This window comes from Staurois parvus, unplaced genomic scaffold (assembly GCF_062004578.1).
Source record: "Staurois parvus isolate SC_StPar_1 unplaced genomic scaffold, SC_StPar_1.0 ptg000017l, whole genome shotgun sequence".
Lineage (NCBI taxonomy): Eukaryota > Metazoa > Chordata > Amphibia > Anura > Ranidae > Staurois > Staurois parvus.
In genome coordinates, this window is record NW_028317813.1 from 17,219,249 (window position 1) to 17,243,322 (window position 24,074).

General features: G+C 44.1%; 1 protein-coding gene across 4 annotated transcripts in view; it reads right to left on the reverse strand.

Moving 5' to 3' along the window:
- Positions 1 to 10,923: 10,923 nt before the first annotated feature.
- Positions 10,924 to 24,074, reverse strand: part of LOC149473377 (retinol dehydrogenase 16-like) — a 56,223-nt gene continuing 43,072 nt past the window's right edge. For all 4 annotated transcript variants that reach the window (XM_089680992.1, XM_089680984.1, XM_089680980.1 and 1 more), the window contains 2 exons: positions 14,718 to 14,881; positions 10,924 to 12,189 (listed from right to left, as the gene is read on the reverse strand). In XM_089680992.1, the coding sequence (XP_089537118.1) occupies positions 11,954 to 12,189; positions 14,718 to 14,881 (400 nt within the window). In that variant the 3' untranslated portion in view covers positions 10,924 to 11,953. The remainder of the gene's footprint in view (positions 12,190 to 14,717; positions 14,882 to 24,074) is intronic.

Consider the following 24,074-nt stretch of genomic DNA (forward strand, 5'->3'; position numbering starts at 1 on the left):
GTCCACGCCCGTTTCTTTTTCTCTACCCGCAGGAAGGGATGATCTGTCGAGTTACCTGGCCATTCCTGTGTCTTTACAGCTCCCCGGAGGAACATTGTCGGTGACCGCAATCGTTGACTCAGGAGCCTGTAGTTGCTTCATCGATCTGACTTTTGCCCACCGGCAAAAAATCCCTCTCCAGACCAAAGAAAGGGGGTTCAACATCTTCTTGGCAGATGGGTCTCGTATAAAATCAGGGGTGGTGGACCAGGAGACACCACCCATTTTCACCACAATGGCAGACCATCACCAGGAGTTCCTCCGTTTGGATGCCATCGCATCCCCCCTTTTTCCAGTTATTCTGGGCCTCCCTTGGCTGAGGGCCCATAACCCCCAGATTGACTGGGAAAAGGGAACAGTTCAATTTTGCTCACCCTACTGTTTAAGTCACTGCCACGTCACAGGATCCGTGGTCCCCCGGTTCCTCCTGTGCTTGGATGGTGACACCGATCTTTCCCAGGTTATTCCCCCGGCCTACCATGACTTCTTAGACGTCTTTAGTAAGCGAGGAGCTGACGTTCTCCCTCCGCACCGTTCCTACGACTGCCCCATAGACCTCCTACCCGGATCTGAAATCTCTTTCGGCCGTATCTTTCCCTTGTCCGAAGCAGAATCAGGAGTACTGAGGGAATACATTGATGAGAACCTTCGGAAGGGATTTATTCGTCCATCCACATCCCCAGCCGGGGCCGGGTTATTCTTCGTAGAGAAGAAGGACAAATCGTTACGGCCCTGCATAGACTACCGTGACCTGAACAAAATAACGGTAAAGAATCGTTATCCTTTACCCCTAGTCCCCGAGCTCCTCCAGAGATTGAGATCGGCAACGATATTCACTAAATTAGACCTGCGGGGGGCCTATAACCTTGTCCGTATCAGGGAGGGGGATGAGTGGAAGACGGCGTTCCGTACGAGATTCGGTCACTACGAGTACTTGGTGATGCCGTTCGGGCTCTGTAATGCACCGGCGACCTTTCAGCACTTTATCAATGATGTTTTTCGTGACCTTCTTGATATTTTTGTGGTGGTTTATTTGGATGACATCTTAATTTTTTCCCCTTCACTGGAGGTTCATCGGGGTCATGTGATACGGGTATTAGAACGGTTGCGTCAACACGGGCTATACGCAAAGGCAGAAAAGTGCTGTTTCGAACAGCACGAAACCACATTCTTGGGACTGGTTCTCTCTTCCGCGGGGGTCGCGATGGATCCCCAGAAAGTCACGGCGATCTTAGATTGGCCAATACCCGCCGACAAAAAGGGGGTACAGCGTTTCATCGGTTTTTCCAATTTTTACAGGAAGTTTATTAGGAACTTCTCCGGTCTGGTCTCCCCGATCACGCAACTGACGAAACAAGGGGTCCGCTTTAAGTGGACTCCCGAAGCGCAGACAGCCTTCGAAAAGCTCAAAGAATTGTTCACCTCTGCTCCCATTCTCTGCCATCCAGATGCTTCTCTCCCATATGTGTTGGAAGTGGACGCCTCCGGAAATGCTGTAGGGGCAGTTTTGTCCCAAAGGAATGGTACCAAGGAACTTCTGCACCCTGTGGCGTTCTTCTCCAGGAAGTTGACTCCAGCGGAACGCAACTACGACATTGGAGATCGGGAGCTCCTGGCCATTAAAACTGCTCTTGAAGAATGGAGGTATTTACTGGAAGGAGCCACACACCCAATCCTAATATTCACAGATCACAAAAACCTTGAATATTTGAGAACGGCAAAACGACTGAGACCTCGCCAAGCGAGATGGGCGCTTTTCTTCTCTCGATTCTCATTCCATATAACGTACCGACCCGGTACTAAGAACACTAAGCCTGACGCTCTGTCCCGCATGTTTGAGGACCCCGACGACGCTGTGCTACCTGACACCATCTTACCTTCTGGGAGTTTCCTCGCTCTATAAACGGAACTTCGCTCTCGACTTCTTGATGCTTCTGTAGGACTACCAGTTCCGTCAGAATCACCCCTCCAGAGCCACGGTGGGCTAATTTGGAAGGAAGACCGGATCATGGTCCCAGAAGAAGTGCGAACCCTGGTCCTAGGGCACTGCCACGACCATCCTATGGCGGGCCACTTCGGGGTAACGAAGACGCTGGATCTGCTACGGCGCTCGTTCTGGTGGCCAGACATGATCAAGGATTGTGAGCAGTACGTCCGAACGTGTTCCACCTGTCAAAGGAACAAGCCCTCCAGGAGCAGGGCATGGGGATTGTTACGTCCATTACCCATACCCAAGCGGGCTTGGCAAATGATAGCCATGGATTTCGTGGTCGAACTTCCACCATCCCAGGGCTACACTGCAATAATGGTGATCGTTGACCGCTTCTCAAAGATGGCACATTTCGTACCCCTGGAGAAGACCCCATCAGCACCGGAAACGGCACGGATCTTCATCAGGGAAGTGGTTAGGCTTCATGGTGTTCCCGAAGATATAGTATCAGATCGGGGGGTCCAATTCACCTCCAGGTTCTGGAACGCCTTATGTAAATCGCTGGGAATCAAGCTGTCGCTTTCATCCGCCTACCATCCACAGACCAACGGCCAAACTGAAAGAACAAACCAGACGCTGGAACAGTACTTACGGTGCTACACATCCTACCTTCAGGACGACTGGCTGTCGTTGCTGCCTTCCGCGGAATTCGCGTACAACAACTCGAGTCACTCAGCCACGGGTCAATCCCCGTTCTTTTCCAATTATGGGTATCATCCCACATTCCTCCCTGATCTGATGCTTGAGAATCCGGTACCAGCTTCTCAAGACATCTTGACCTTCTTTTCTGTCAATAACAAGACAATTCAGGAAGCCATCGCTAAAGCCCAAGAGGACAGTAAGAGGGCATTCGACAGAAAGAGAAGAGGAGAATTACTGCTTCAACCAGGGGATCAGGTTTGGCTGGCAACGACCAACTTGAAGATGCTGTGTCCTTCAAGGAAGCTGGGACCCAAGTTCATCGGCCCCTTTCCGGAAAAACGAGTGGTTAACGAGGTGGCCTACGAGCTCGAGCTTCCGCAGACCTTCAAGATACATCCTGTCTTCCATGTATCTCTCCTGAAGCCATCCAGACCGGATCCCTTCCCGGACCGTGAATCCAGACCTCCCGAGGCAGTCACTATAGGTGACCAGGAGGAATTTGAAGTGGAGACTATCCTCAGTTGCCGAAGGAGGGGGGGCCAGACACAGTTCCTGATAAAATGGAAGGGGTATGGCCCTGAGGAGAACTCATGGGAACCCGCCCAGAACGTCCACGCGCCCAGGCTCATCCGGGAGTTTTTTCGTGCTCACCCGCGGTGGAGAGATCAGTGGGGCTCCCGGAGGGTGCCCATTGGGGGGGGCAATGTCAGGGACCACGGCTCCAGGGTCCGCGATCGCGGCTCCGTCCCTCGCGCATGCGCAGTGGCGGCGGATCGCGCCGGGACACGGGCACTAGGTCCCGGCGAGCCGCGGCTGACAGGACGCCGCGCATGCGCAGTAGGAGCCGCGGGCGCGCCTCAGGCGTCCAATGACAGCCGGGGGCGCGTCCTAGCCGGCCAATGACAGTGCAGGGCGCACTATTTAAAGATGCCCTGCACTGTCACAGATTGCCGCAAGGTCTTCTGTGATCCTGAGTTCCTGCACCTATCCTGTGACCCTGATTGACCCTGACTATTCTGCCTGCTCCTGCGTTTGACCCGGATTGTCCTGACTACTCTGCCTGCTCCTGCGTTTGACCCGGATTGTCCTGACTATTCTGCCTGCTCCTGCGTTTGACCCGGATTGCCCTGACCATTCTACGGATTGACTTCCCTGCTGACCCTGCGTGTGACCCGACTACTCTCGCCTACCGATTCTGTACCCCGCTTACCCTCACGGGCCCGCAATCCGTTACTACCCTGCTGGGGCCGCCATCCTCTTCATATCTGGCTCTCCCGGTACCTGTCCCAAGGGTCTCCTCAGCCACTGGCGGGCCTGCTCGGAGGACTGTTTCAAGTCCATCCCCACCATCAGGGGCTCTGGTGAAAGCACAGCCCGGGCTTAGACCCCACGCTCTGAGTAGGTCTGTCAGTTGGCAGCCTGAGGCACCACCTGGCGGATCATAACAGACCCGGAAGACCACGGAAAACAACTGTGGTGGAAGAATTCTTTCCCCGGTGAATAAAACACCCTTCACACCAGTTGGCCAGATCAAGAACACTCTCCAGGAGGTAGGTGTATGTGTGTCAAAGTCAACAATCAAGAGAAGAGTGAATACAGAGGGTTCACCACAAGATGTAAACCAATGGTGAGCCTCAAAAACAGGAAGGCCAGATTAGAGTTTGCCAAATGACATCTAAAAAAGCCTTCACAGTTCTGGAACAACATCCTATGGACAGATGAGACCGAGATCAACTTGTACCAGAGTGATGGGAAGAGAAGAGTATGGAGAAGGAAAGGAACTGCTCATGATCCTAAGCATACCACCTCATCAGTGAAGCATGGTGGTGGTAGTGCCATGGCGTGGGCATGTATGGCTGCCAATGGAACTGGTTCTCTTGTATTTATTGATGATGTGACTGCTGACAAAAGCAGCAGGATGAATTCTGAAGTGTTTCAGGCAATATTATCTGCTCATATTCAGCCAAATGCTTCACAACTCATTGGACGCCGCTTCACAGAGCAGATGGACAATGACCCAAAGCATACTGCAAAAGCAGCCAAAGAGTTTTTTAAGGGAAAGAAGTGGAATGTTATGCAATGGTCAAGTCAATCACCTGACCTGAATCCGATTGAGCATGCATTTCACTTGCTGAAGACAAAACTGAAGGGAAAATGCCCCAAGAACAAGCAGGAACTGAAGACAGTTGCAGTAGAGGCCTGGCAGAACATCACCAGAGATGAAACCCAGCGTCTAGTGATGTCTATGCGTTCCAGACTTCAGGCTGTAATTGACTGCAAAGTATTTGCAACCAAGTATTAAAAAGTGAAAGTTTGATTTATGATGATTATTCTGTCCCATTACTTTTGGTCCCTTAACAAGTGGGAGGCACATATGCAAACTGTTGTAATTCCTACACCGTTCACCTGATTTGGATGTAAATACCCTCAAATTAAAGCTGACAGTCTGCAGTTAAAGCACATCTTGTTTGTTTCATTTCAAATCCATTGTGGTGGTGTATAGAGCCAAAAAAGTTAGAATTGTGTCGATGTCCCAATATTTATGGACCTGACTGTATATAGAACAAATCGAGATCATCATAAATCAAATTGATGATGATTTGGATATGTTATATATATTTGTTTTTTGTTGCAGTTACTACAATAAAACAGCGCTCTGTAATGCCAGCTGATGATACAAACCTCCCGGATGCTCTTTGGACTTCCTGGCATATATTATTGCCTTTATGATCACTTTGCCATTACTTTCTTGTTTAATTGGTTCTAAATGAGCTGTTGGCCATTTATATGGCCATGTTTGGCCATGCTTTACAAAGGTTTTTTCCCCCTATTGATTCCCTGTCATTTGATTTACAGGGACATGTTTGGCCATGCTCTACTAAGATTGTTTCCCCTTATTGATTCCCTGTCTTTTTATTGTCATTTATCTCTTCTCTGGGCTTCTTTAGGATGGCCATGGCGTTTCTGACATTTTGCGTCACGCTGCGTGACGCGATGACATCAGACGTCATGATGTCACCGCTGTGCATCACTGACATCATCATGCATGCTCAGTACAGCCCCAATGCTGCCATTTTGGCAACAATTGACCACTATTTAAAACTGTGTAGGCTTGATCCAATTCAGGACTACACAGGGGAAAGAGGGGTTGAATTTTCTCCCTTTGTTGATGAGAAACAATCTTAGCCCCACAGTACCCCATTTTTGGAGCATTTGGCCAAGGGATTCCTAATTGTGTAATATATATGTGGATGGGTTTGGGCTCACACACCTATAAATATGTTTGTACATGGTTGCTTATTTATCCAAGTTGAATCTGATTTGGCGATCTGACTAATACTTATTGTTTATAACAATTTTCTTCTTTTCCCTCCCACCCTCTCTGAGAGTTTGGACTTATGACCAATTTGGGGAGTAGGGGTGTAGTTGGGACTCTATTGGGGGGGGGGGGTTCTCATCATCCTTTTTTGATCAATGTATTTTGTGATTCCCTAGAATGACAATTCTGCTGTTTTACAAGTCTACAAGTGGACATAGATCCTTTCTTGATCGATGATCATTCTTTGTAGTTGCTGGAGGCCCCCCTCTTTCCATCCAGATATGGTTGACAGGTCCTATATTTTGCATGAGCCATCTTGGGATGTGCTGTCATCATCAACTGGTAATTGGTGTTAAACCTTTTATTTATTTTTGTGGTTTTTTGTATATGGTTATATGTTGATTATATGTCTTTTGTTCTGTTTTTGCTTGCTGCAGGAATTTGTGTTTTGTTTTCCCTGATGAAGCAGGCCTTGTCCCATGAAACTCGTTGGAATTTTGAAACAAAGTATCTACTCATGGTCCTAAGTGGAAACTATATGTTTATTAACACCTATGATTCTGTTTAGATGTTCTATACCAACCATTTCACTACATGTTTCCATTGTTAGCCATGTACCATTATGTCTATCTTTGTATACAGCCTAGCCTTTATGTCTTGAGGCTATAGCTGTTGGTTATATGTAGCTGATGCCCTTGATGCCCTCTTGTGTCTAGGACATCAGTAAAATTTACTGTGGCCAGGTCTCATCAATTGTATTTTATGATTTTCCATGTATATGTTTGACAATCATGCTCCACCTGTTGGTGGTTCCTTTTAACCTAATCAAAGGTGTTCAATTTTATAAACTGTCATTATATTTTTGTATCATTTATGCTCATTGGTTTGGTTTGGTACCTCTAAAGCCCCACTAGTTTTTCCTGGTTGGGGTCAAATTCAATATCGTCCTCATAAGGGGTGTAGTACCAGTAAAACTGTGTTTACAAGGGTATGGAGAGCCATTTTGTTTCCATTTCCCACTCCCTATACATTTAATAGATTAATGTAATATATGAGGACTGCATGTCACACTGTAAATTGTTCTTGTGGAGGAAGCCATTAACTTGGTTCACCATATGTGGGAGAAGAATTGGAAGTAATGTTTTATAGTATTCATAAGCATTACTTCCAGTTCATCTGGTATCCATCTGGTCTGGGGGTTTTATGGGTGGGTAACATTTTGAGGGTTGCTATGATTTCCTCCTCATCAATGGCTGCACTCATTGGATGAAGATTAGAGATTTAATTTTTAAGGATACCGCTATCTGCAAGATAACACTATATTCATTTCAGGAGGTCTCTAGAATGTGGGTTGTGGGATATATTGAGTTTGTTATAAAGATCGGAAGAGACTTGGGCTATACTTGTAGGGTGTAATTTGCATAAACCAGTTTTGTCCTTAATAAAGGTGTCAATATGTATGTTTTTTCTTTCTGCTTTTCAGCCTTATTGCCCTTGTCTTAAAAAAAGTCTGAGATGTCAGTCATTGAATGGGAAATTTGAAATTCAGAGGGAAATTTTTTATTCACGTTTCTATTTGTCAAGAATTCTAGTTGCATTAGCTTTGCAAATGCTGATAACAAAGCTAAACACTGGTCTCTCATTACTGTCCTATGGGCTTAACAGAGGGTATAGTGAGATATATGGGGGTAGAGTTTTCTGTGACGTGGTGTGGCAAAATCAATTTTAATACCTCCCTAAACAACTTGTGTTTGAGTAAAAAACGGTTACGTTTACAATGACATGTTTGGAGTGCATCACAATTCAACATTGTAAGAATAGGGGCTAGGTCTGACCAGGATGTGTGACTGGTTGAACAAGACAGGGTTTTACAATGGCCAACAGTTTGTCTGTCTAAGGTGGTAGAGTATGGCATGTTGTAGTCCCCTCCCATGATCAAGAATTTATGTTCAGTTCTGAAAAACAGTTATACACCTTTGATAGGAATGTGTTCTAGTTTTAGTGGAGTACTGTATGCATTACAACGATTGTTGTCATCAGCATTTCATTTTCCCCAAAGGATAATATAATGACCATTAGAATCTAAGAAAGAACTTACGAGATGGAATGGCGAGTCTGCCTTAATGAGGATGGCCACCCCTTGTTACTGCTTTTGGTAGAAAACCACAAAAACATCTGGTATATAGGTTACATTTGTTCTTCATTTCCTATTCTTATCATCCTGGGAATCTACCAATTACTGAATGCTGTATGGAGATTATGATTAATTTCTTCAAGAGACTTAAATATGTAGTGTACAAACATCTCATTGTGTAACTTGTTATTCCATTTATTTTTATACTTCCCAGGCACCTTGTAGTTGTCGGTCTCAGCTCCAGACAGCAATACTCGCCCTGTAGTAAGTGATTCAGCAGATTCAGATATTAATTGAAATATTCTGGTAGCACAGGGGTTTAAGGATAAGTGATCATGAACGCAACAAATACATTAAAATTGGCCATGATATCCAAAGAAACATTACAATTTTTTTAGGTTCCAGGTATAAACACCAATAGAAAGAAATTAATTTTGAGCATTAAACTGGATATTTAAAGCCCAACTCCAATAAAACCATTATACTTCAAAAATTGTGCGCATAAACAAACTGAATATAGTACCCTCCTACATAACAGCTGTTCAGAGCTATCAGTGCAGATAATAAAATTATCACAAAAAAAAGAAAAAGAAAAACAGCACTAAAATATATCTACCACTCTGTTAAATTATATAAATATACAGTCATGGCCGAAATTGTTGGCACCCTTGATATTTCTCCAGGAAATCATGTATTTCTCACGAAACGTATTGCATTAACACATGTTTTGCTATACACATGTTTATTCCCTTTGTGTGTATTGGGACAAAACAAAAAAAGGGAGGAAAGAAAGCAAATTCGACATAATGTCACACAAACCTCCAAAAATGGGCTGGACAAAAGTATTGGCACCCTTTCACAACTGCGGATAAATAAGAATGTTACAAGCATGTGATGCTCCTGTAAACTCACCTGGGGCAAGTAACAGGTGTGGGCAATATAGAAATCACACCTGAAAGCAGATAAAAAGGAGAGACGTTCACTTAACCTTTGCATTGTGTGTCTGTCTGTGCCACACTAAGCATGGACAACAGAAAGAGGAGACGAGAACTGTCTGAGGACCTGAGAACCAAAATTGTGGCAAAATATCAACAATCTCAAGGTTACAAGTCCATCTCCAGAGAACTAGATTTGCCTTTGTCCACAGTGCGCAACATTATCAAGAAGTTTGCAACCCATGGCACTGTAGCTAATCTCCCTGGTCGTGGACGGATGAGGAAAATTGATGAAAGATTGCAACGCAGAATAGTCCGGATGGTGGATAAGCAGCCCCAAACATGTTCCAAAGACATTCAAGCTGTCCTGCAGGCTCAGGGAGCATCAGTGTCAGCGCGAACTATCCGTCGACATTTAAATGAAATGAAACGCTATGGCAGGAGACCCAGGAGGACCCCACTGCTGACACAGAGACATAAAAAAGCAAGACTACAGTTTGCCAAAATGTACTTGAGTAAGCCAAAAGCCTTCTGGGAAAACGTCTTGTGGACAGATGAGACCAAGATAGAGCTTTTCGGTAAAGCACATCATTCTACTGTTTACCGAAAACGGAATGAGGCCTACAAAGAACAAAACACAGTACCTACGGTAAAATATGGTGGAGGTTCAATGATGTTTTGGGGTTGTTTTGCTGCCTCTGGCACTGGGTGCCTTGACTGTGTGCAAGGCATCATGAAATCTGAGGATTACCAAAGGATTTTGGGTCGCACTGTAGGGCCCAGTGTCAGAAAGCTGGGTTTGCGTCCAAGATCCTGGGTCTTCCAGCAGGACAATGACCCCAAACATACGTCAAAAAGCACTCAGAAATGGATGGCAAAGAAGCGCTGGAGAGTTCTGAAGTGGCCAGCAATGAGCCCAGATCTAAATCCCATTGAACACCTGTGGAGAGATCTTAAAATTGCTGTTGGGAAAAGGTGTCCTTCCAATAAGAGAGACCTGGAGCTGTTTGCAAAGGAAGAGTGGTCCAAAATTCCGGGTGAGAGGTGTCAGAAGCTTATTGATGGTTATAGGAAGCGACTGATTTCAGTTATGTTTTCCAAAGGGTGTGCAACCAAATATTAAGTTAAGGGTGCCAATACTTTTGTCCAGCCCATTTTTGGGGTTTTGTGTGACATTATGTCATATTTGCTTTTCTGCCTCTGTTTTATATTTGTTCCAATACATACAAAGGGAATAAACATGTGTATAGCAAAACATGTGTTAATGCAATACCTTTTTTGTGTGAAATACTTGATTTTCAGGAAAAATATCAAGGGTGCCAACAATTTCGACCATGACTGTATGTAAACAAATCCTGCATGATCAATATAATGAATATTACCTATAAAGTGGAAACAATTGGTGCAATCAAGTACATAAAATCTCCAAAAAGTAATAAATACATATTTCATTCTGTGAAACACTCTGTATCACAAATCCTTAACAATAGTGCAAAAGTCCAAAAAAGTCCAAGTTCTCTATATATAAAGAAACACAATAAAAAATGTGTTAATAAAGTCTACCACACTTCTAAGTGTGAAACTATCTACTCCGTAATGAAAGAAAAATGAAGACACACTCCGTGTGATTGAGTTCACTGCACAATAGAATATGGGGGACACCCTTCTCCATACTATTCACTTGATCCTTTCTCAGACACTCAGTGATCCACTCACCTTCTGAATGTGACCTCTTAATTGAATAAGATGGTCAAACAGCACATTGTGTTGTAACCAGTTGCTATGCCTTGAATCCCCAGAGCAGTCACAGACTCCATTTATCACTCTTCATCAACCATTATAGGAAAGAGAAGAATGCAAGAGATTTATAGTGCGACATGTTTATTAAAAGCATATAAAAAATGCACTTACATTCTAGAAACTAGAGAGGAACACTCCCCTTCCTATTCAGATCACATGAGAGGCCTCTAGTGAACAATGCTACCTGATTTAGACTCTGCTCAACACATTTCATCACTAGACATAATCAGGAACAGTGTGCCTTAGCAACCATTGACAGCAGAAAACTGTCATATATAGAATTAGTAGGGATACTGCTTCTATATATATGATATTGGCTCCCACTGAATGGAGTGGGAGGGGATGGGGGCAAACTCTCAAACAGCCAAGGTTCAGTCTGATCCTATGTTTGGACCAAACTGTAAGCTCACCCATATTCCCAGCGAACCCTTGATAAAATTATTTTATCAAGGGTCAGTGGGAAGAATGCCCCCCTTACAGGGGTGATCAGAATGCCGCTCTTACAGTCAGCTAGTAGGATCAACCAGGCTAATACAGGAACCGCCAGATAGGAGACCATAGAGCCACAGCTCAAAGAACCCCTAGCAGCCTCTGGAGGAACCCTAGAGTTACACAGAACCCTGGTTGAGAATGTCTCTATAGCATGTTACTTGAGTGACAGCTCTATGTTTACTGGAGCTGTTAACATCACATCCAAGATGATGGCTTCTAGCAGCAATCTCAGGGCTTTTGAATGTCTACATAATGGAAGTTTTTATAGTTAAATAACATGCATAAAATATGCTACATGCTCATATAATCCTATGGGAAGTTTTTTTGAAATAAAAGACCTGGCAACAAGGACTATTATTATTATATAGGATTTATATAGTGTCAACAGTTTGCTCAGCAGTTTACAATATAAAGAGGGACAATACAGCAAGAATACAGAATACAAGAGGGTTAAGAGGACCCTGCTGTTTGGAGCTTACAATCTAAGATTAAAAAAAAAAAACCTTCTCATTCTTAGGAGATTCACACCCATAACTGTGAGCAAACAATAAAAAAAACAAGGAAAAATATAAAACTTTAATCAAACCAGCTGCCCTGGCAGTTCAGTTGCAATCCTGTGAAGAGCACAGCCTGGATGGTGTTTTCAATGGATGAGCTAGCAGGTAGTCAGATATGAAAGTGGGAAGATATGATACTGGCATGAAGTAGAGTTTTGTAATCCAGCCTACAGAATAGCGAGTCCAGGGATGTACAGCAGTCAACGCATGCTCTATGGAATCTGTAACTTGATTTATATGAGGATCACACTTAGACAGCCTGTACTCAATGAATCTGCAATCTGGAACAGAAAAAAAAGATATCAGCCCAGTTAGAAATAATGATTGTTGACTTATATTTTTTTTCATCAAAGTCATTTATATGACATCACAGTACAATACTATACATGAGGATCCCACAGCAGGGATGTTATTCGGATAACAGGATGGCTACATTATGTTGGATATTGGATGTAGCTTGATTTGGACATTGTTAAACATAGTCTAAGCCTACTTGCTGTTCAACACCCACATGCTGCAGTTCTTGTATCCTCAAAATACTCCATAATGACTATGCCACAAGCGAGGGGTCACAGACACACATAAAAAAGGAAAGGAAACTCTACCATATGCTTTTCTGAATGAAGAATCATAAAAAAGTGCTAATATTTTGAGCTTACTTCAAAAAAGATCATTAAAACAGTTGGGGACTATGCAACAACCAGCAACTCTTGAGACATCAAAACATTAGTAAGTACTATTTACTGCACAACTTATAGAGTTCAGTGGTCAGAAGTATATGATGTACAAAATATAATGCAGGTGAAAAGGGTATGCAACATACAGCACAGCTTACAGACTGCAGTGGTCAGGAGTATGTAACATAGTAACCCTTGCAGTGCTGGTCAGTAGGAGGAAAAATGCCAGGGCATCAGTGGTCAGTGTAAGGTAGCCCCAGCATGGGTGAGGAAAAAAAAAACATGGCAACAGTGTTCAGTGGGAGGAAAGAAAAGCACAAACACTGGAGGACAAATGCTCTATTGTTGCTTGTCAGTGAAAGGAAGAATGCTACAGCATCAGTGGTCAATGTAAGAAACAATATCCTAGTGTTGGTGGGCATGGGGAAGAAAAAAATGGCAAATTGTCAGTGGAATTTAAAAAAACAGTAGTGGTGTCAATGGAATATATAGTCATTTTCCTAGAAGCAGTATTAGTGGCATAAATAAAAATACCCTCAACAGTGGTGTCCATAGGAGCTCAGACCCTATATATTGGTGGTAGCTCAGATGCCAACATTGTTGTTCAGTGCAAACTCTTTCCTTTATACTAGTGTTCAGTGGGCACCTAAATTGGTGTTCAGAGGGAGCTTTTTCCCCTCACATTTGGTGATCAGTGGCAACTTTGTCTTTTACATTGCTGCTCAGTGACAAATTAAGTCAACACCAAACTATGCAAGCACCATCGTGCAGGAGATCACTTTGTTACATTCCTGGCATAAATCAGCAGCTAGGTTCTGGAATTTGTCCTTTAACCACCTCCCGGCCGCCATATTGTAATATGACGGACGCAAGGTAGTTCTCTCGTTCTGGGAGGACGTCATATGATGTCCTCCCATTATAACCGTGCATGTGCAGCTCCCGGAGCGTGCAGTGCGAGGGACACAGCGGATCACTGATCCACGGAAAGAGCCGAAGATGTCAGCTCGGTCATGTGATCAGCTGTGTCCAATCACAGCTGATCACATGTAAACAGGGAAATGCCAGTTATCAGCATTTCTGTCCTCATGAGCTGTCACGCTGACAACTCGTGAGGAGAGGAGAGCCGGCAATCAGCATTCCGCGGAGGGGACATGTACACTGATCATCAGAGCACTGATGATCAGTGTGCCCTGATAATCTGTGTAGCTCCAGCAGCGCCACCTGTCAGTGTCCATCAGTGTCAGCTCTCAGTGCTCATCCATGCCACCTGCCAGTGCCCATCAGTGCCACATCAGTGCCCATCAATGCCACATATCAGTGCCCATCTGAGCTGCCTTTCAGTGTCAACCATCAGTGCCAGTCAGTGCCACCTATCAGTGCTGACAATCAGTGCCACCTATCAGTGCCAGTCAGTACCACCTATCAGTGTGCATCAGTGCCGCCTATCAGTGCCCGTCAGTGCCGCCTAACAGTGCCAGTCAGTGCCGCCTAACAGTGCCAGTCAGTGCCGCCTAACAGTGCCAGTCAGTGCCGCCTAACAGTGCCATATATGAGTGCTGCCTTTCAGTGCCCATCAGTGATGCCTGTCAATGCCCATCAGTGCCACCTACCAGTCCCTCCTCATCAGTGTCCATCAGTGCAGCCTATCAGTGTCCATCAGTGTAGCCTATCAGCCTATCATTGCCCATCAGTGCAGCCTCATTAGCGCACATCAGTGAAGGAGAAAAATCACTTATTTACAAAATTTTGTAACAAAAACTAAGACAAAAATTTTTTTTTTTCAAAATTCTCAGTGGTTTTTGGTTTGTTTAAGAAAATAAAAAACCCAGAGGTGATTAAATACCACCAAAATAAAGCTCTGTCACAAAAAAATGATAAAAATTTCATATGGGTACAGTGTTGCATGACCGCGCAATTGTCATTCAAAGTGCGACAGTGCTGAAAGCTGGAAATTGGCCTGGGCAGGAAGGGGGTATAAGTGCCCGGTAGGCTAGTGGTTAAACTTGGAAGTACAGGTTACAGTCTTCATGGAATATGTTTTGATGCCAGAATGTGCTGTTCATACAGATACAGGATGCAGGAAGGGTCATAGCTTAATCACAAAGAGGGTGCACTAGAACAATATTACTCACAATCCTGGAAATACTGTTGACCATAACTATCCTTGGCCCACAGTGGAGCCTGTTTCCAGACATCATTGAGGCTTTGTAATGTGGTCTTTATATCTGTAGCTGGGGTCTTGAAGGAGCTGGGCTCAATGATAGAAACTTTTACCCCAAATGGTTGAAGTTCACGCCTAAACAATGTAGGAAAATAGATTACATGTTATTGCATGTAACTGCATTTTTAAACAGTCTATTAATAATGAGTAACTGGGATTTATATGCGACTTAAACTTGGATTTAAAATGTGCTATTGCTGGGGTTTGCAGTACAAAAAACTCTGTATTTTGAAATCCTAATAAAATTATTGTATACAAGAATGTTTAGTATCCAAGGACTAAACAGATCTTTCACCCCATACAGTACATCAACTCTGTTGCTACCTTATTTGAATGTCTTTTGTAGTAACATTTTGATTAAATACAAATACAAAACTTTTTAATATTTAAAAATGGCACCAAGTAAAGAGCATTGGATAAGCAGCAATTCCCTATGTAGATAAAGTAAGATGGTTTCTATAAAGCCTAACATGCACTACTAGTTTTTTTTCTCAGGAGGAGCCGCTGTACTAACTATCCAGTGTTAGAACACAATAGCACACTGGGGTAGATCTCTTTACTAACAGGGGCCATTGTCTGGGAGTGCTGATCGGAATCTGATTGCATACATTTTTCAGTCATTCCCCATCAACAGAAGCCGGCCAAATGGCTGGCACACACACGGGCCAAATGTTGGCTGGTTTCTATTGAATCAGTAAATGCCACCCAACATTCGGCCCATGTGTACTAGCGTTTACTCATTAACTGTCAGTATCCAGATTGAGCTTCAAATGAAAACTTAGATTCAGTATTAGATTACCTATTCTGAATATTTCCAGCAGAATCCAAATTTTGAATAGTGCCAAGACTGGTGGTTTTCCACTTTGGATTTTTTGGTAATTGCAGCATTAGTTTAAAGGGTCAAAAATCATCTCAAAAGTGATTTCAGTTATAGTGATGTGAGTAAGGATTTCACAACAGTTAAACTATTATAACTCTTGGTGTCTACAGCAGAAATGGCTCATTATTCCAGTTTTATACCCCCTCCCCACTCCTGCAAAATCAATGTTCCTAGCTGCCCCCATTGTTCACATTAAAAACCCAGTAGTAGGGCAAGTGGAACTCCTTTGTTCACACTCACTATAAAATACCACACTTACCACTATGAGTAGGGCCTGCTTATTCAGTCTAAATATTGTAATTCAGGATTTCCTGAATTAAATTAGGTCTATCTGTAGGCAGGTGCAGTCTAGGGTTTCCTTTGCAGATGGTGCTCATCCGTAATGACAATGCAGTTGGGGGAGGAAATCAACAGAAACTAGGCTTCTTTATGATTCCTCGGTTCCCTGGAGCAGCGATTTGGTTGTCTACCCTGGATCCAGGTGACCCTGGTGGCCATCTTGGGTCACCCAGAGTCTCTTTAAGTCTCTGCCCCCAGGTTTTGGTGTGCATTCTTGCAAGTGGAACTAGTGGTGCTTTTGGAGGAGCAAGGAAAGTATAGGGCCTACGTCTGATCTTCAGTAGGCTGCCCCTTGGGGCTTGACGGGCCAGGCCACATTCCACTTACGACAGTCGCTGTCTTCAGCTCAGGCCTACACACTACCCACTAACTCTTGAAACTGTTGTAAGTGCCCCAGATGGGATAACCTCTCCCTGGGTCAGTTGTATGGTTTTCAAGTTTTGAAATACATAGTTTTCTACACCAGTGTAATAAAGCCTGCCAACAAGCCATTCTGCTGGTGCTGAAGTGCAAAGATCTGGAGTCCCCATGAGAAATATAAACCCATTAGCTCCAGTTACATCTATGTATGTTAAAGTTAAGGCTTTTTTAGTTTTGGATAAAGTAGGAAATGGTGAGAGCCTTTGTCAAGGTCACTGTCTGTACTGTTGAGCATTGTCACAGAGACAGAAAGTGAGGGAGATTCAAAATCTCATTGTCACAGATCAAACGGTTGGAGAGAATTCTCCAGTGGAGACACCTGTTCCCGTGACAGTTCTTTAAGGTAAGAATTTTTTTTAACATTTCCTGTTGTGTCCCCAGAATGGGAAGTGAAGGCAAATCTCCTCAGTGGGCACAGACAGCAAAAAATAACCCTTCTCTACTCTTTTTCATACAAAAACAAAAGGTTTGCCTTTATATACACTTTAAAGCAGAATATCAGTTTTTTTTGCTAAGAGACTGTGGCAAATCATCTGCAATAAAACCTTATTCAACCTGAAAGAAATGTTCTTGTAATCGTTCACTGAGCCCCACATGCACATCTCACCATAAATAATTTCCCGTGTGAATGTGTTGGGGTTCTATCATCCTGGGTCATCCAGCAAAGATTACTGAAGACTCCAAATCTGGGAAAAGATGTCAGAAGTGGCAATACAGGCACAAGGGAGAGCATGGACATTGCCTCCAAGGAGGCAATGTCTGCACTCTTCCATTCTTCCTTGTCCCCTCCATTCTCACTGCGGACATCTTCTCCCAGGTCTGGTCTTCAAGAGTGTTTTGGAAGGTTAGCGTATGCTATAATGTACAAATACGCTGTGCATACTTGCGAATTATGGCCAGAGCACCACCCCCACCCTTGGCTATAAAGCTTTAATTCCACTTTAACATGTCAGTGCGCAGACTGTGTTTCATGTATATTTTGGGTTGAGGGTGCCAATCAGGATGAATGCTAATGCTCCACAAAGCAAATATACTGCTCAGTTCTCGCACATATAAGTGTGACTAGAGCCCTAAAACAGACCTGAAGTCAAAAGATGAAGATTTGCTATATTATAGGGAACATTTGGAAATTTTAATTCTGCCTAAGAAATACCCTTTTATCTGGAATTCCTCCTGAAAACAGCAGTGCATTGTTTGGTTGCATAGGCAATTCTGTGCCTACATCTTACAGCTGTACATCTGCAGTGTGAGATCTACAGTATTCTGCCTATGACTGCTAGAGTCAAGAAATATGGTGGTATGACTACTGTGTTGCTTCCTGTTCTCCGTCCTGGAGGTTCGGGCATGAGAAAGCAAAGCCCTGCCTTTACCAAGATGGCTGCCTCTATTAAAGAGACACAGTACAGAACAAACATACAATCAAATGAGAGTGCCAAACAAATGTCCGAGGGTCAAAGGTAATTAATGATAAAACTGATTTATATTAGAATGCTATGGATGCTTTTTTTCTTATATTCTTATTCTTCTATGAATCAGCATTATCATTAAATTACCTTGGACTCCTGATTGTTTGTTTGGCACTCTCATTGGATTTCTGGTATGTGGATTCTCAACTTTGGGTTCTTTCCCTGTTCCTGTGGGTAGTCCTCGTTTTGTGTAGTACTCTCAGAGCCAGTGTGCCCATTAACAAATTCAGTGACCCTTAGAAAATCTGAATCCAGTGCCTCCATTTGGTCTTGAGTTTGGACAATGCACAGCAAGGCACGGTAAGATGGTAATGAGTGCAGCTTCCACAGTTCAGTTTCTCTTTAACGACGATGATGACCTAACCTTCCAACCTTCCAAAATCTGACAAAACTTTAGCTAGTGTTCCTATGATATGAACATTGGGGGGTAAATTCAAGGATATTAACCGCTTTCCAGCCACCCTATAGCAGAAATACTGCTACAGGGCAACAAGGGGGTGCAAAATCATGTATATATATGTGATTTTGCATTACCCATGCCACCATTGGCGGCCTCACCTGTCGATCACCGGGTCCCGGCCAGTGATTCCTAGCTGACAGCCATGTATCACTGACAAGGGGAGAGACTTGTATGTATACAATACAGATTTCTCGCCTGTCAGCTCCTGCACACTGCTTTGTATGGCTCTGCATAGCAAAGCCATACAAAGCAGCATGCTTACAGTGTAAAGCACACACACACAGTTAACCCTTTGATCCCCCCAGATGTTAACCCCTTCCTGCCCAGTGTCATTCGTACAGTGTCAGTGCTTTTTATTAGAACTGATCACTGTATTGGTGTCATTGGGGATGCCAGTGACAGTTAGTCAGTTCCCCCCAGTGTCAGAATGCCCGCCGCAGTCCCACTATAAGTTGCTGATCGTTGCCATTACTAGTGTTAAAAAACATGTAAAAATTCCAGTATCTATACCACCATTTGTAGACGCTGTAACTTTCATGTAAACCAATTAATTTACACTTATTGGGATTTTCTTTTAGCAAAGACATGTAGCAGAATACATTTTGGCCTAAAGTTACGACAAAATTTGATTTATTAAATTTTTTTACTGGACATGTTTAATAGCAAAAAAACAAAAATATAGTTTTGTCTCAAAATTGTCGGCCTTTTTTTCTATAGCACAAAAAATAAAAACCGCAAAGATGATCAAATACCACCTAAAGAAAGCTCTATTTGTGGGGAAAAAAAGGACATAAATTTAAATTGGGTGCAGTGTTGCATGACATTGTCAGTTAAAGTAATGCAGTGCCGTATCACAAAAAATGGCCTGGTCATGAAGGGGGGAGTAAATCCTCTGGAGGGCAAGAGGTTAAAGTATGTGCACAACCGAGGTATGGCCTTTGGTACAGATCTGTTTTAAAATGAAACCTGTTATCAGCAACCATCAACGGAACCTGCCGACTTTCGGTACATGTGTACCACGCTTAAGCCTATCCATTATTATTATTATACAGGATTTATATAGCGCCAACAGTTTGCTCAGCGCTTTACAATATAACGGGAGATATTAGAGCAAAAATACAGTTCAATACAAGAGGGATTTGGGGACCCTGTTCCTTGGAGCTTACAATCTAAGAGGGAGGGGCTAGTGGTACAAAAGGTAGTAACTGTGGGGGATGGACTGGTTGGAAAAGTAGAAGATTCCAGTATTAGCTAATAGGATAGGCTTCCCTGAAGAGATAGGTTTTCAGAGATCGCCTAAACGTGAGTAGGTGATAGTCTGATAACTTGGGGTAGAGAGTTCCAGAGGATGGAGGAAGCTCTGGAGAAGTTCTGGAGATGAGCATGGGAGGAGGAGACAAGGGAGCTAGAGAGTAGGAGGTCTTGCGAGGAGCGGAGAGTATGGTTTGCATGATATTTAGAGACAAGATCAGTGATGTGAGTTATAAATGGCTTTATAGGTTATTGTTAGTGTTTTTAATTTTATCCGTTGGGCAACAGGAAGCCAGTGGAGGGATTGTCAGAGAGGGGTGGCAGATACAGAACGGTTAGTAAGGTGGATGATTCTGGCAGCAGTATTCATGATAGACTGAAGAGGGGATAGCCTGCGATGAGGTAGGCCAAGGAGGAGGGAGTTACAATAGTCAAGGCGAGATATAACAAGGGAGTGAATAGGTTGCTTAGTGGCTTCCGAGGTTAGGAACGGGCGTATCTTGGAGATGTTGCGGAGGTGAAGTCTACGCCTAAACGTGAGTAGGTGATAGTCTGATAACTTGGGGTAGAGAGTTCCAGAGGATGGAGGAAGCTCTGGAGAAGTTCTGGAGACGAGCATGGGAGGAGGAGACAAGGGAGCTAGAGAGTAGGAGGTCTTGCGAGGAGCGGAGAGTACGGTTTGGGTGGTATTTAGAGACAAGATCGGTGATGTAAGTTATAAATGGCTTCTTACGTTATTGTTAGTGTTTTTAATTTTATTCATTGGGCAAAGGGAAGCCAGTGGAGGGATTGGCAGAGAGGGGTGGCAGATACAGAATGGTTAGTAAGGTGGATGAGTCTGGCAGCAGCATTCATGATAGACTGAAGAGGGGATAGCCTGCGATGAGGTAGGCCAATGAGGAGGGAGTTACAATAGTCAAGGCGAGATATAACAAGGGAGTGAATAAGCTGCTTAGTGGTTTCCGAGGTTAGGAACAGGCGTATCTTGGAGAGGTGAAGTCTACAAGATTTGGACAGTGATTGGATTTGGGGCTGAAAGGACAGATGGGAGTCTAGGATTACACCTAGTACCCTGGCATGAGGGGAGGGACTGATGATTATGTTATTGATCTTGATGGAGAAGTCAGGGGAGGGGGCACGGGATGGGGGGAATACTAAGAGCTCAGTTTTAGAAAGACTGAGTTTGAGGAAATGGAGTGACATCCATGCCAATATGTCACTTAGTAGGTTAGTGATGCGAGAGGAGACTGAAGGGGTGAGGTGAGGGGTAGAAAGATAGATTTGTGTGTCATTAGCATAGAAATGGTACTTAAAGCCATGGGAGTTTATCAAGTGACCAAGGGAGGAGGTGTAGATGGAGAAGAGAAGGGGTCCAAGTACAGAACTTTGAGGGACCCCTACAGAAAGAGGGAATGAAGAGGAGGAGGCAGCGTTATAGGTAACACTGAAGGAGCGCTGCGATAGGTAGGAGAAGAACCAGGAGAGAGCAGAGTCTCTGAGGCCAAGAAAGTGGAGTTTTTTGAGGAGGAGGGGATGGTCAACCGTATCAAAAGCCGCAGAGAGGTCATGTAGTAAGCGTACGGAGTAGTGGCCATTGGTTTTAGCAGTTAGTAGATCATTAGTGAGTTTTAGTAGGGCAGTTTCAGTGGAGTGTAGTGAGCGAAAGCCAGACTGTAAAGGGTCAAGAAGGTTGTTGTCGGTGAGGTGGGAGCTCAGGCGATTGTAGACTAAGCGTTCTAGGAGTTTAGAGGTAAATGGCAGCAGGGAGATGGGTCTTAAGTTGTTCAGATTGGTGGGTTCCAGGGAGGGCTTTTTAAGTATGGGAGTGATGTGCGCATGCTTTAGAGGGGAGGGGAAGGCACCAGTAGAGAGGGAAAGATTGAAGTGATGGAGCATAGGATGGAAGAAGAGGGTGACCGTAGTAGTTGTGAGGGGACAGGATCCAGGGGGCAGGTAGTGAGACGGGCTTCTGAGAAAACCTTAGTGACCTCTTCGGTAGTGGCAAGGTCAAAAAAGGAAAGTGTTGAGGGAGGTTTAATATAAGGTATGCTAAGTGGAATGGATGTCTGTGCAGTGGCAATGCCCCTACGAATTGCATCAATCTTGTTTTTGAAATGATTTGCAATCTCGTGAGCAGTGAGTGAGGTACTGGTGGGGGTGGAGGTGGAGAAAGTAGAGAGTTAAAAGTAGATAAGAGACGACGAGGACTGGATGACAAGGTATTAATAAGAGTGACAAAGTAGGATTGTTTGGCAGCATGAAGGGAGGACTTGTATGTTAAGAGAGCAGATTTATATCGGGTGAATGCTTGTTGGGATATGGTTTTACGCCACAATCGTTCCAACGCACGACTATGTCGTTTAAGACTTCTGGTGTCGTCAGTCTGCCAAGATTGTAATGGTCGTGGCCTGATGCTTCGTGTTGTTAGAGGACCAAGCGAGTCTAATGCGGATGAAAGCGAACTGTTATAGACAGCAGTGACCAGGTCAGGGCAGGACAGAAGAGAGATTCTGTCATAGAGTTGGTCAGTTGCAGAGTGGAACAGAGCAGGGTTCAAGTTGTGAAGGTTTCTGCGGGTAATTGTTTGCTGCTTGGAGGGATAGGTGTTTGAAGATGAGGACACTATGAAGGTGATGAGATTGTGATCAGAGAGAGGAAAGGGGGTGTTTGTGAGGTTGTAGGGAGTGCAATGACGGGAGAAAACTAAGTCTAATGTATTCCCATCAGAGTGAGTGGAGGACTGTATACATTGTGCTAATGCAAAAGATGAGGTTAAGTTGAAGAGTTGGGATGTAGCCTGGTTGTTGACATTAATAGGGATGTTAAAATCTCCGAGAATGATTGTGGGTAGTTCAGAGGAGAGAAGTAGGGTAGACAGGCGGAGAAATCATCAAGAAAGCGGTACATCGGTCCAGGAGGCCGATAGATCACTGCAATCCTCAGAGAAATGGGAGAAAACAGCCGGATGCAGCGAGTCTCGAAAGAAGAGAAGTTTAGAGAGGGAGGGTTATGGAGGACTTGAAAGGTGCTGAGTGGGGACAGAAGCAAACCAACTCCACCTTCTTTCCGACCACTGGGTCTGGGTGAGTGGGTCCAGAGGAGGCCTCCATAGGAAAGTGCTGCGGGAGAAGCAAAATCTGCTCCTTGAAGCCTGGTTTCTGTAGTTGCTAGTAGGTTAACCAATAGCCGCCCGGCCAATAGCCATTTGGCGGCCGGCAAAATGTTGTAGATTTCCTGGTGGGCACCATATGGCATCCTCCCGGGCATGCACAGTTTTCACGCTTGCAGAGCCGCGCAGCAGCGCGATCTGTCACCGGCCATGTATCTCGGACTGCTGTGTTTAACAGCGTCTTAGCACTCCATCAACGCAGCACTCACGCAAAAGCAGCACACCATCTGTGACTGTCCCCCCATCTGATCCATGTTCTTGTATTCTTAGAGCTTGGCTGCTCCAATGCCCCATGGAAAAGGTCTACCTGAGAAAGGATTACACCTATTGCAAACTGTACAGAATGCAATCGTCAGGGTACCTAGTACAGGTCCCTTACCATTATTTTTCATTTTGTAAAGCGTTGAGGAAACTGTTGGCTCTATATAAATACTGTATTATAATAATTTTACTTAGAGGCAGGTTTATAAGCAGTGAAAGTGACTTACAACAAGCATTCACTACTAGTGACTCAATCACTGTTATTTAAAACACATGCACCTTTAAAATGTAACTAGTAAATATCAGCTTCAATACCTCATAAATATGCACCTACTGTGTAAGTCAGTGTAATGGACTTTGAATTTCTCAGCATGAACTTGTGCCACCTAGTGGCTGCAGCTCACACAACATTGAAAAGTTAATGTGAAATAAAATAAAAGACATTAACAAGGAAAGTACATTAAAATAAGAATTATACACATTCTATTTCTATAAGCTAGGTAGGTCAGAAATAATCGTGCTGGGACCAAGCCCCTGTTCACACTTGAGTGCTTTTCAGACTGTTTTACCTTTGCCTGACTATGTTCTGCCCCATTTTTATGTAATTTTAAAACGATACTAAAGGTTTTTTTTGTAAAATAACAAATATGTTTATACTTACCTGCTGTGTGCAGTGATTTTGCACAGAGCAGCCTGGATACTCCTCTACTTGGGTCCCCCACAGGCTCTCCTGACTGCTCCTTTCTGTCGGGTACCCCCACAGCAAGCAGCTTGCTATGGGGGAACCTGCTGCTCCATGTGTCTATTCACACATAGAACCTCTGCTTGCCCCCCCCCCCTCCCCTCATTGGCTGACTGGCTGTAATTGACAGAAGTGGGAGCTAATGGCCTCCGCTTGCTGTCTCTGCCAATGCGGAGGCAGAGACCCAGGACAGCTGAGGCTGTCGTGAACATCTCTGGATCTTGATGAAGTTTTGGGGAGGCTGGGGGCACTGCTGCACACAGAAGGTTTTTTACCTTCA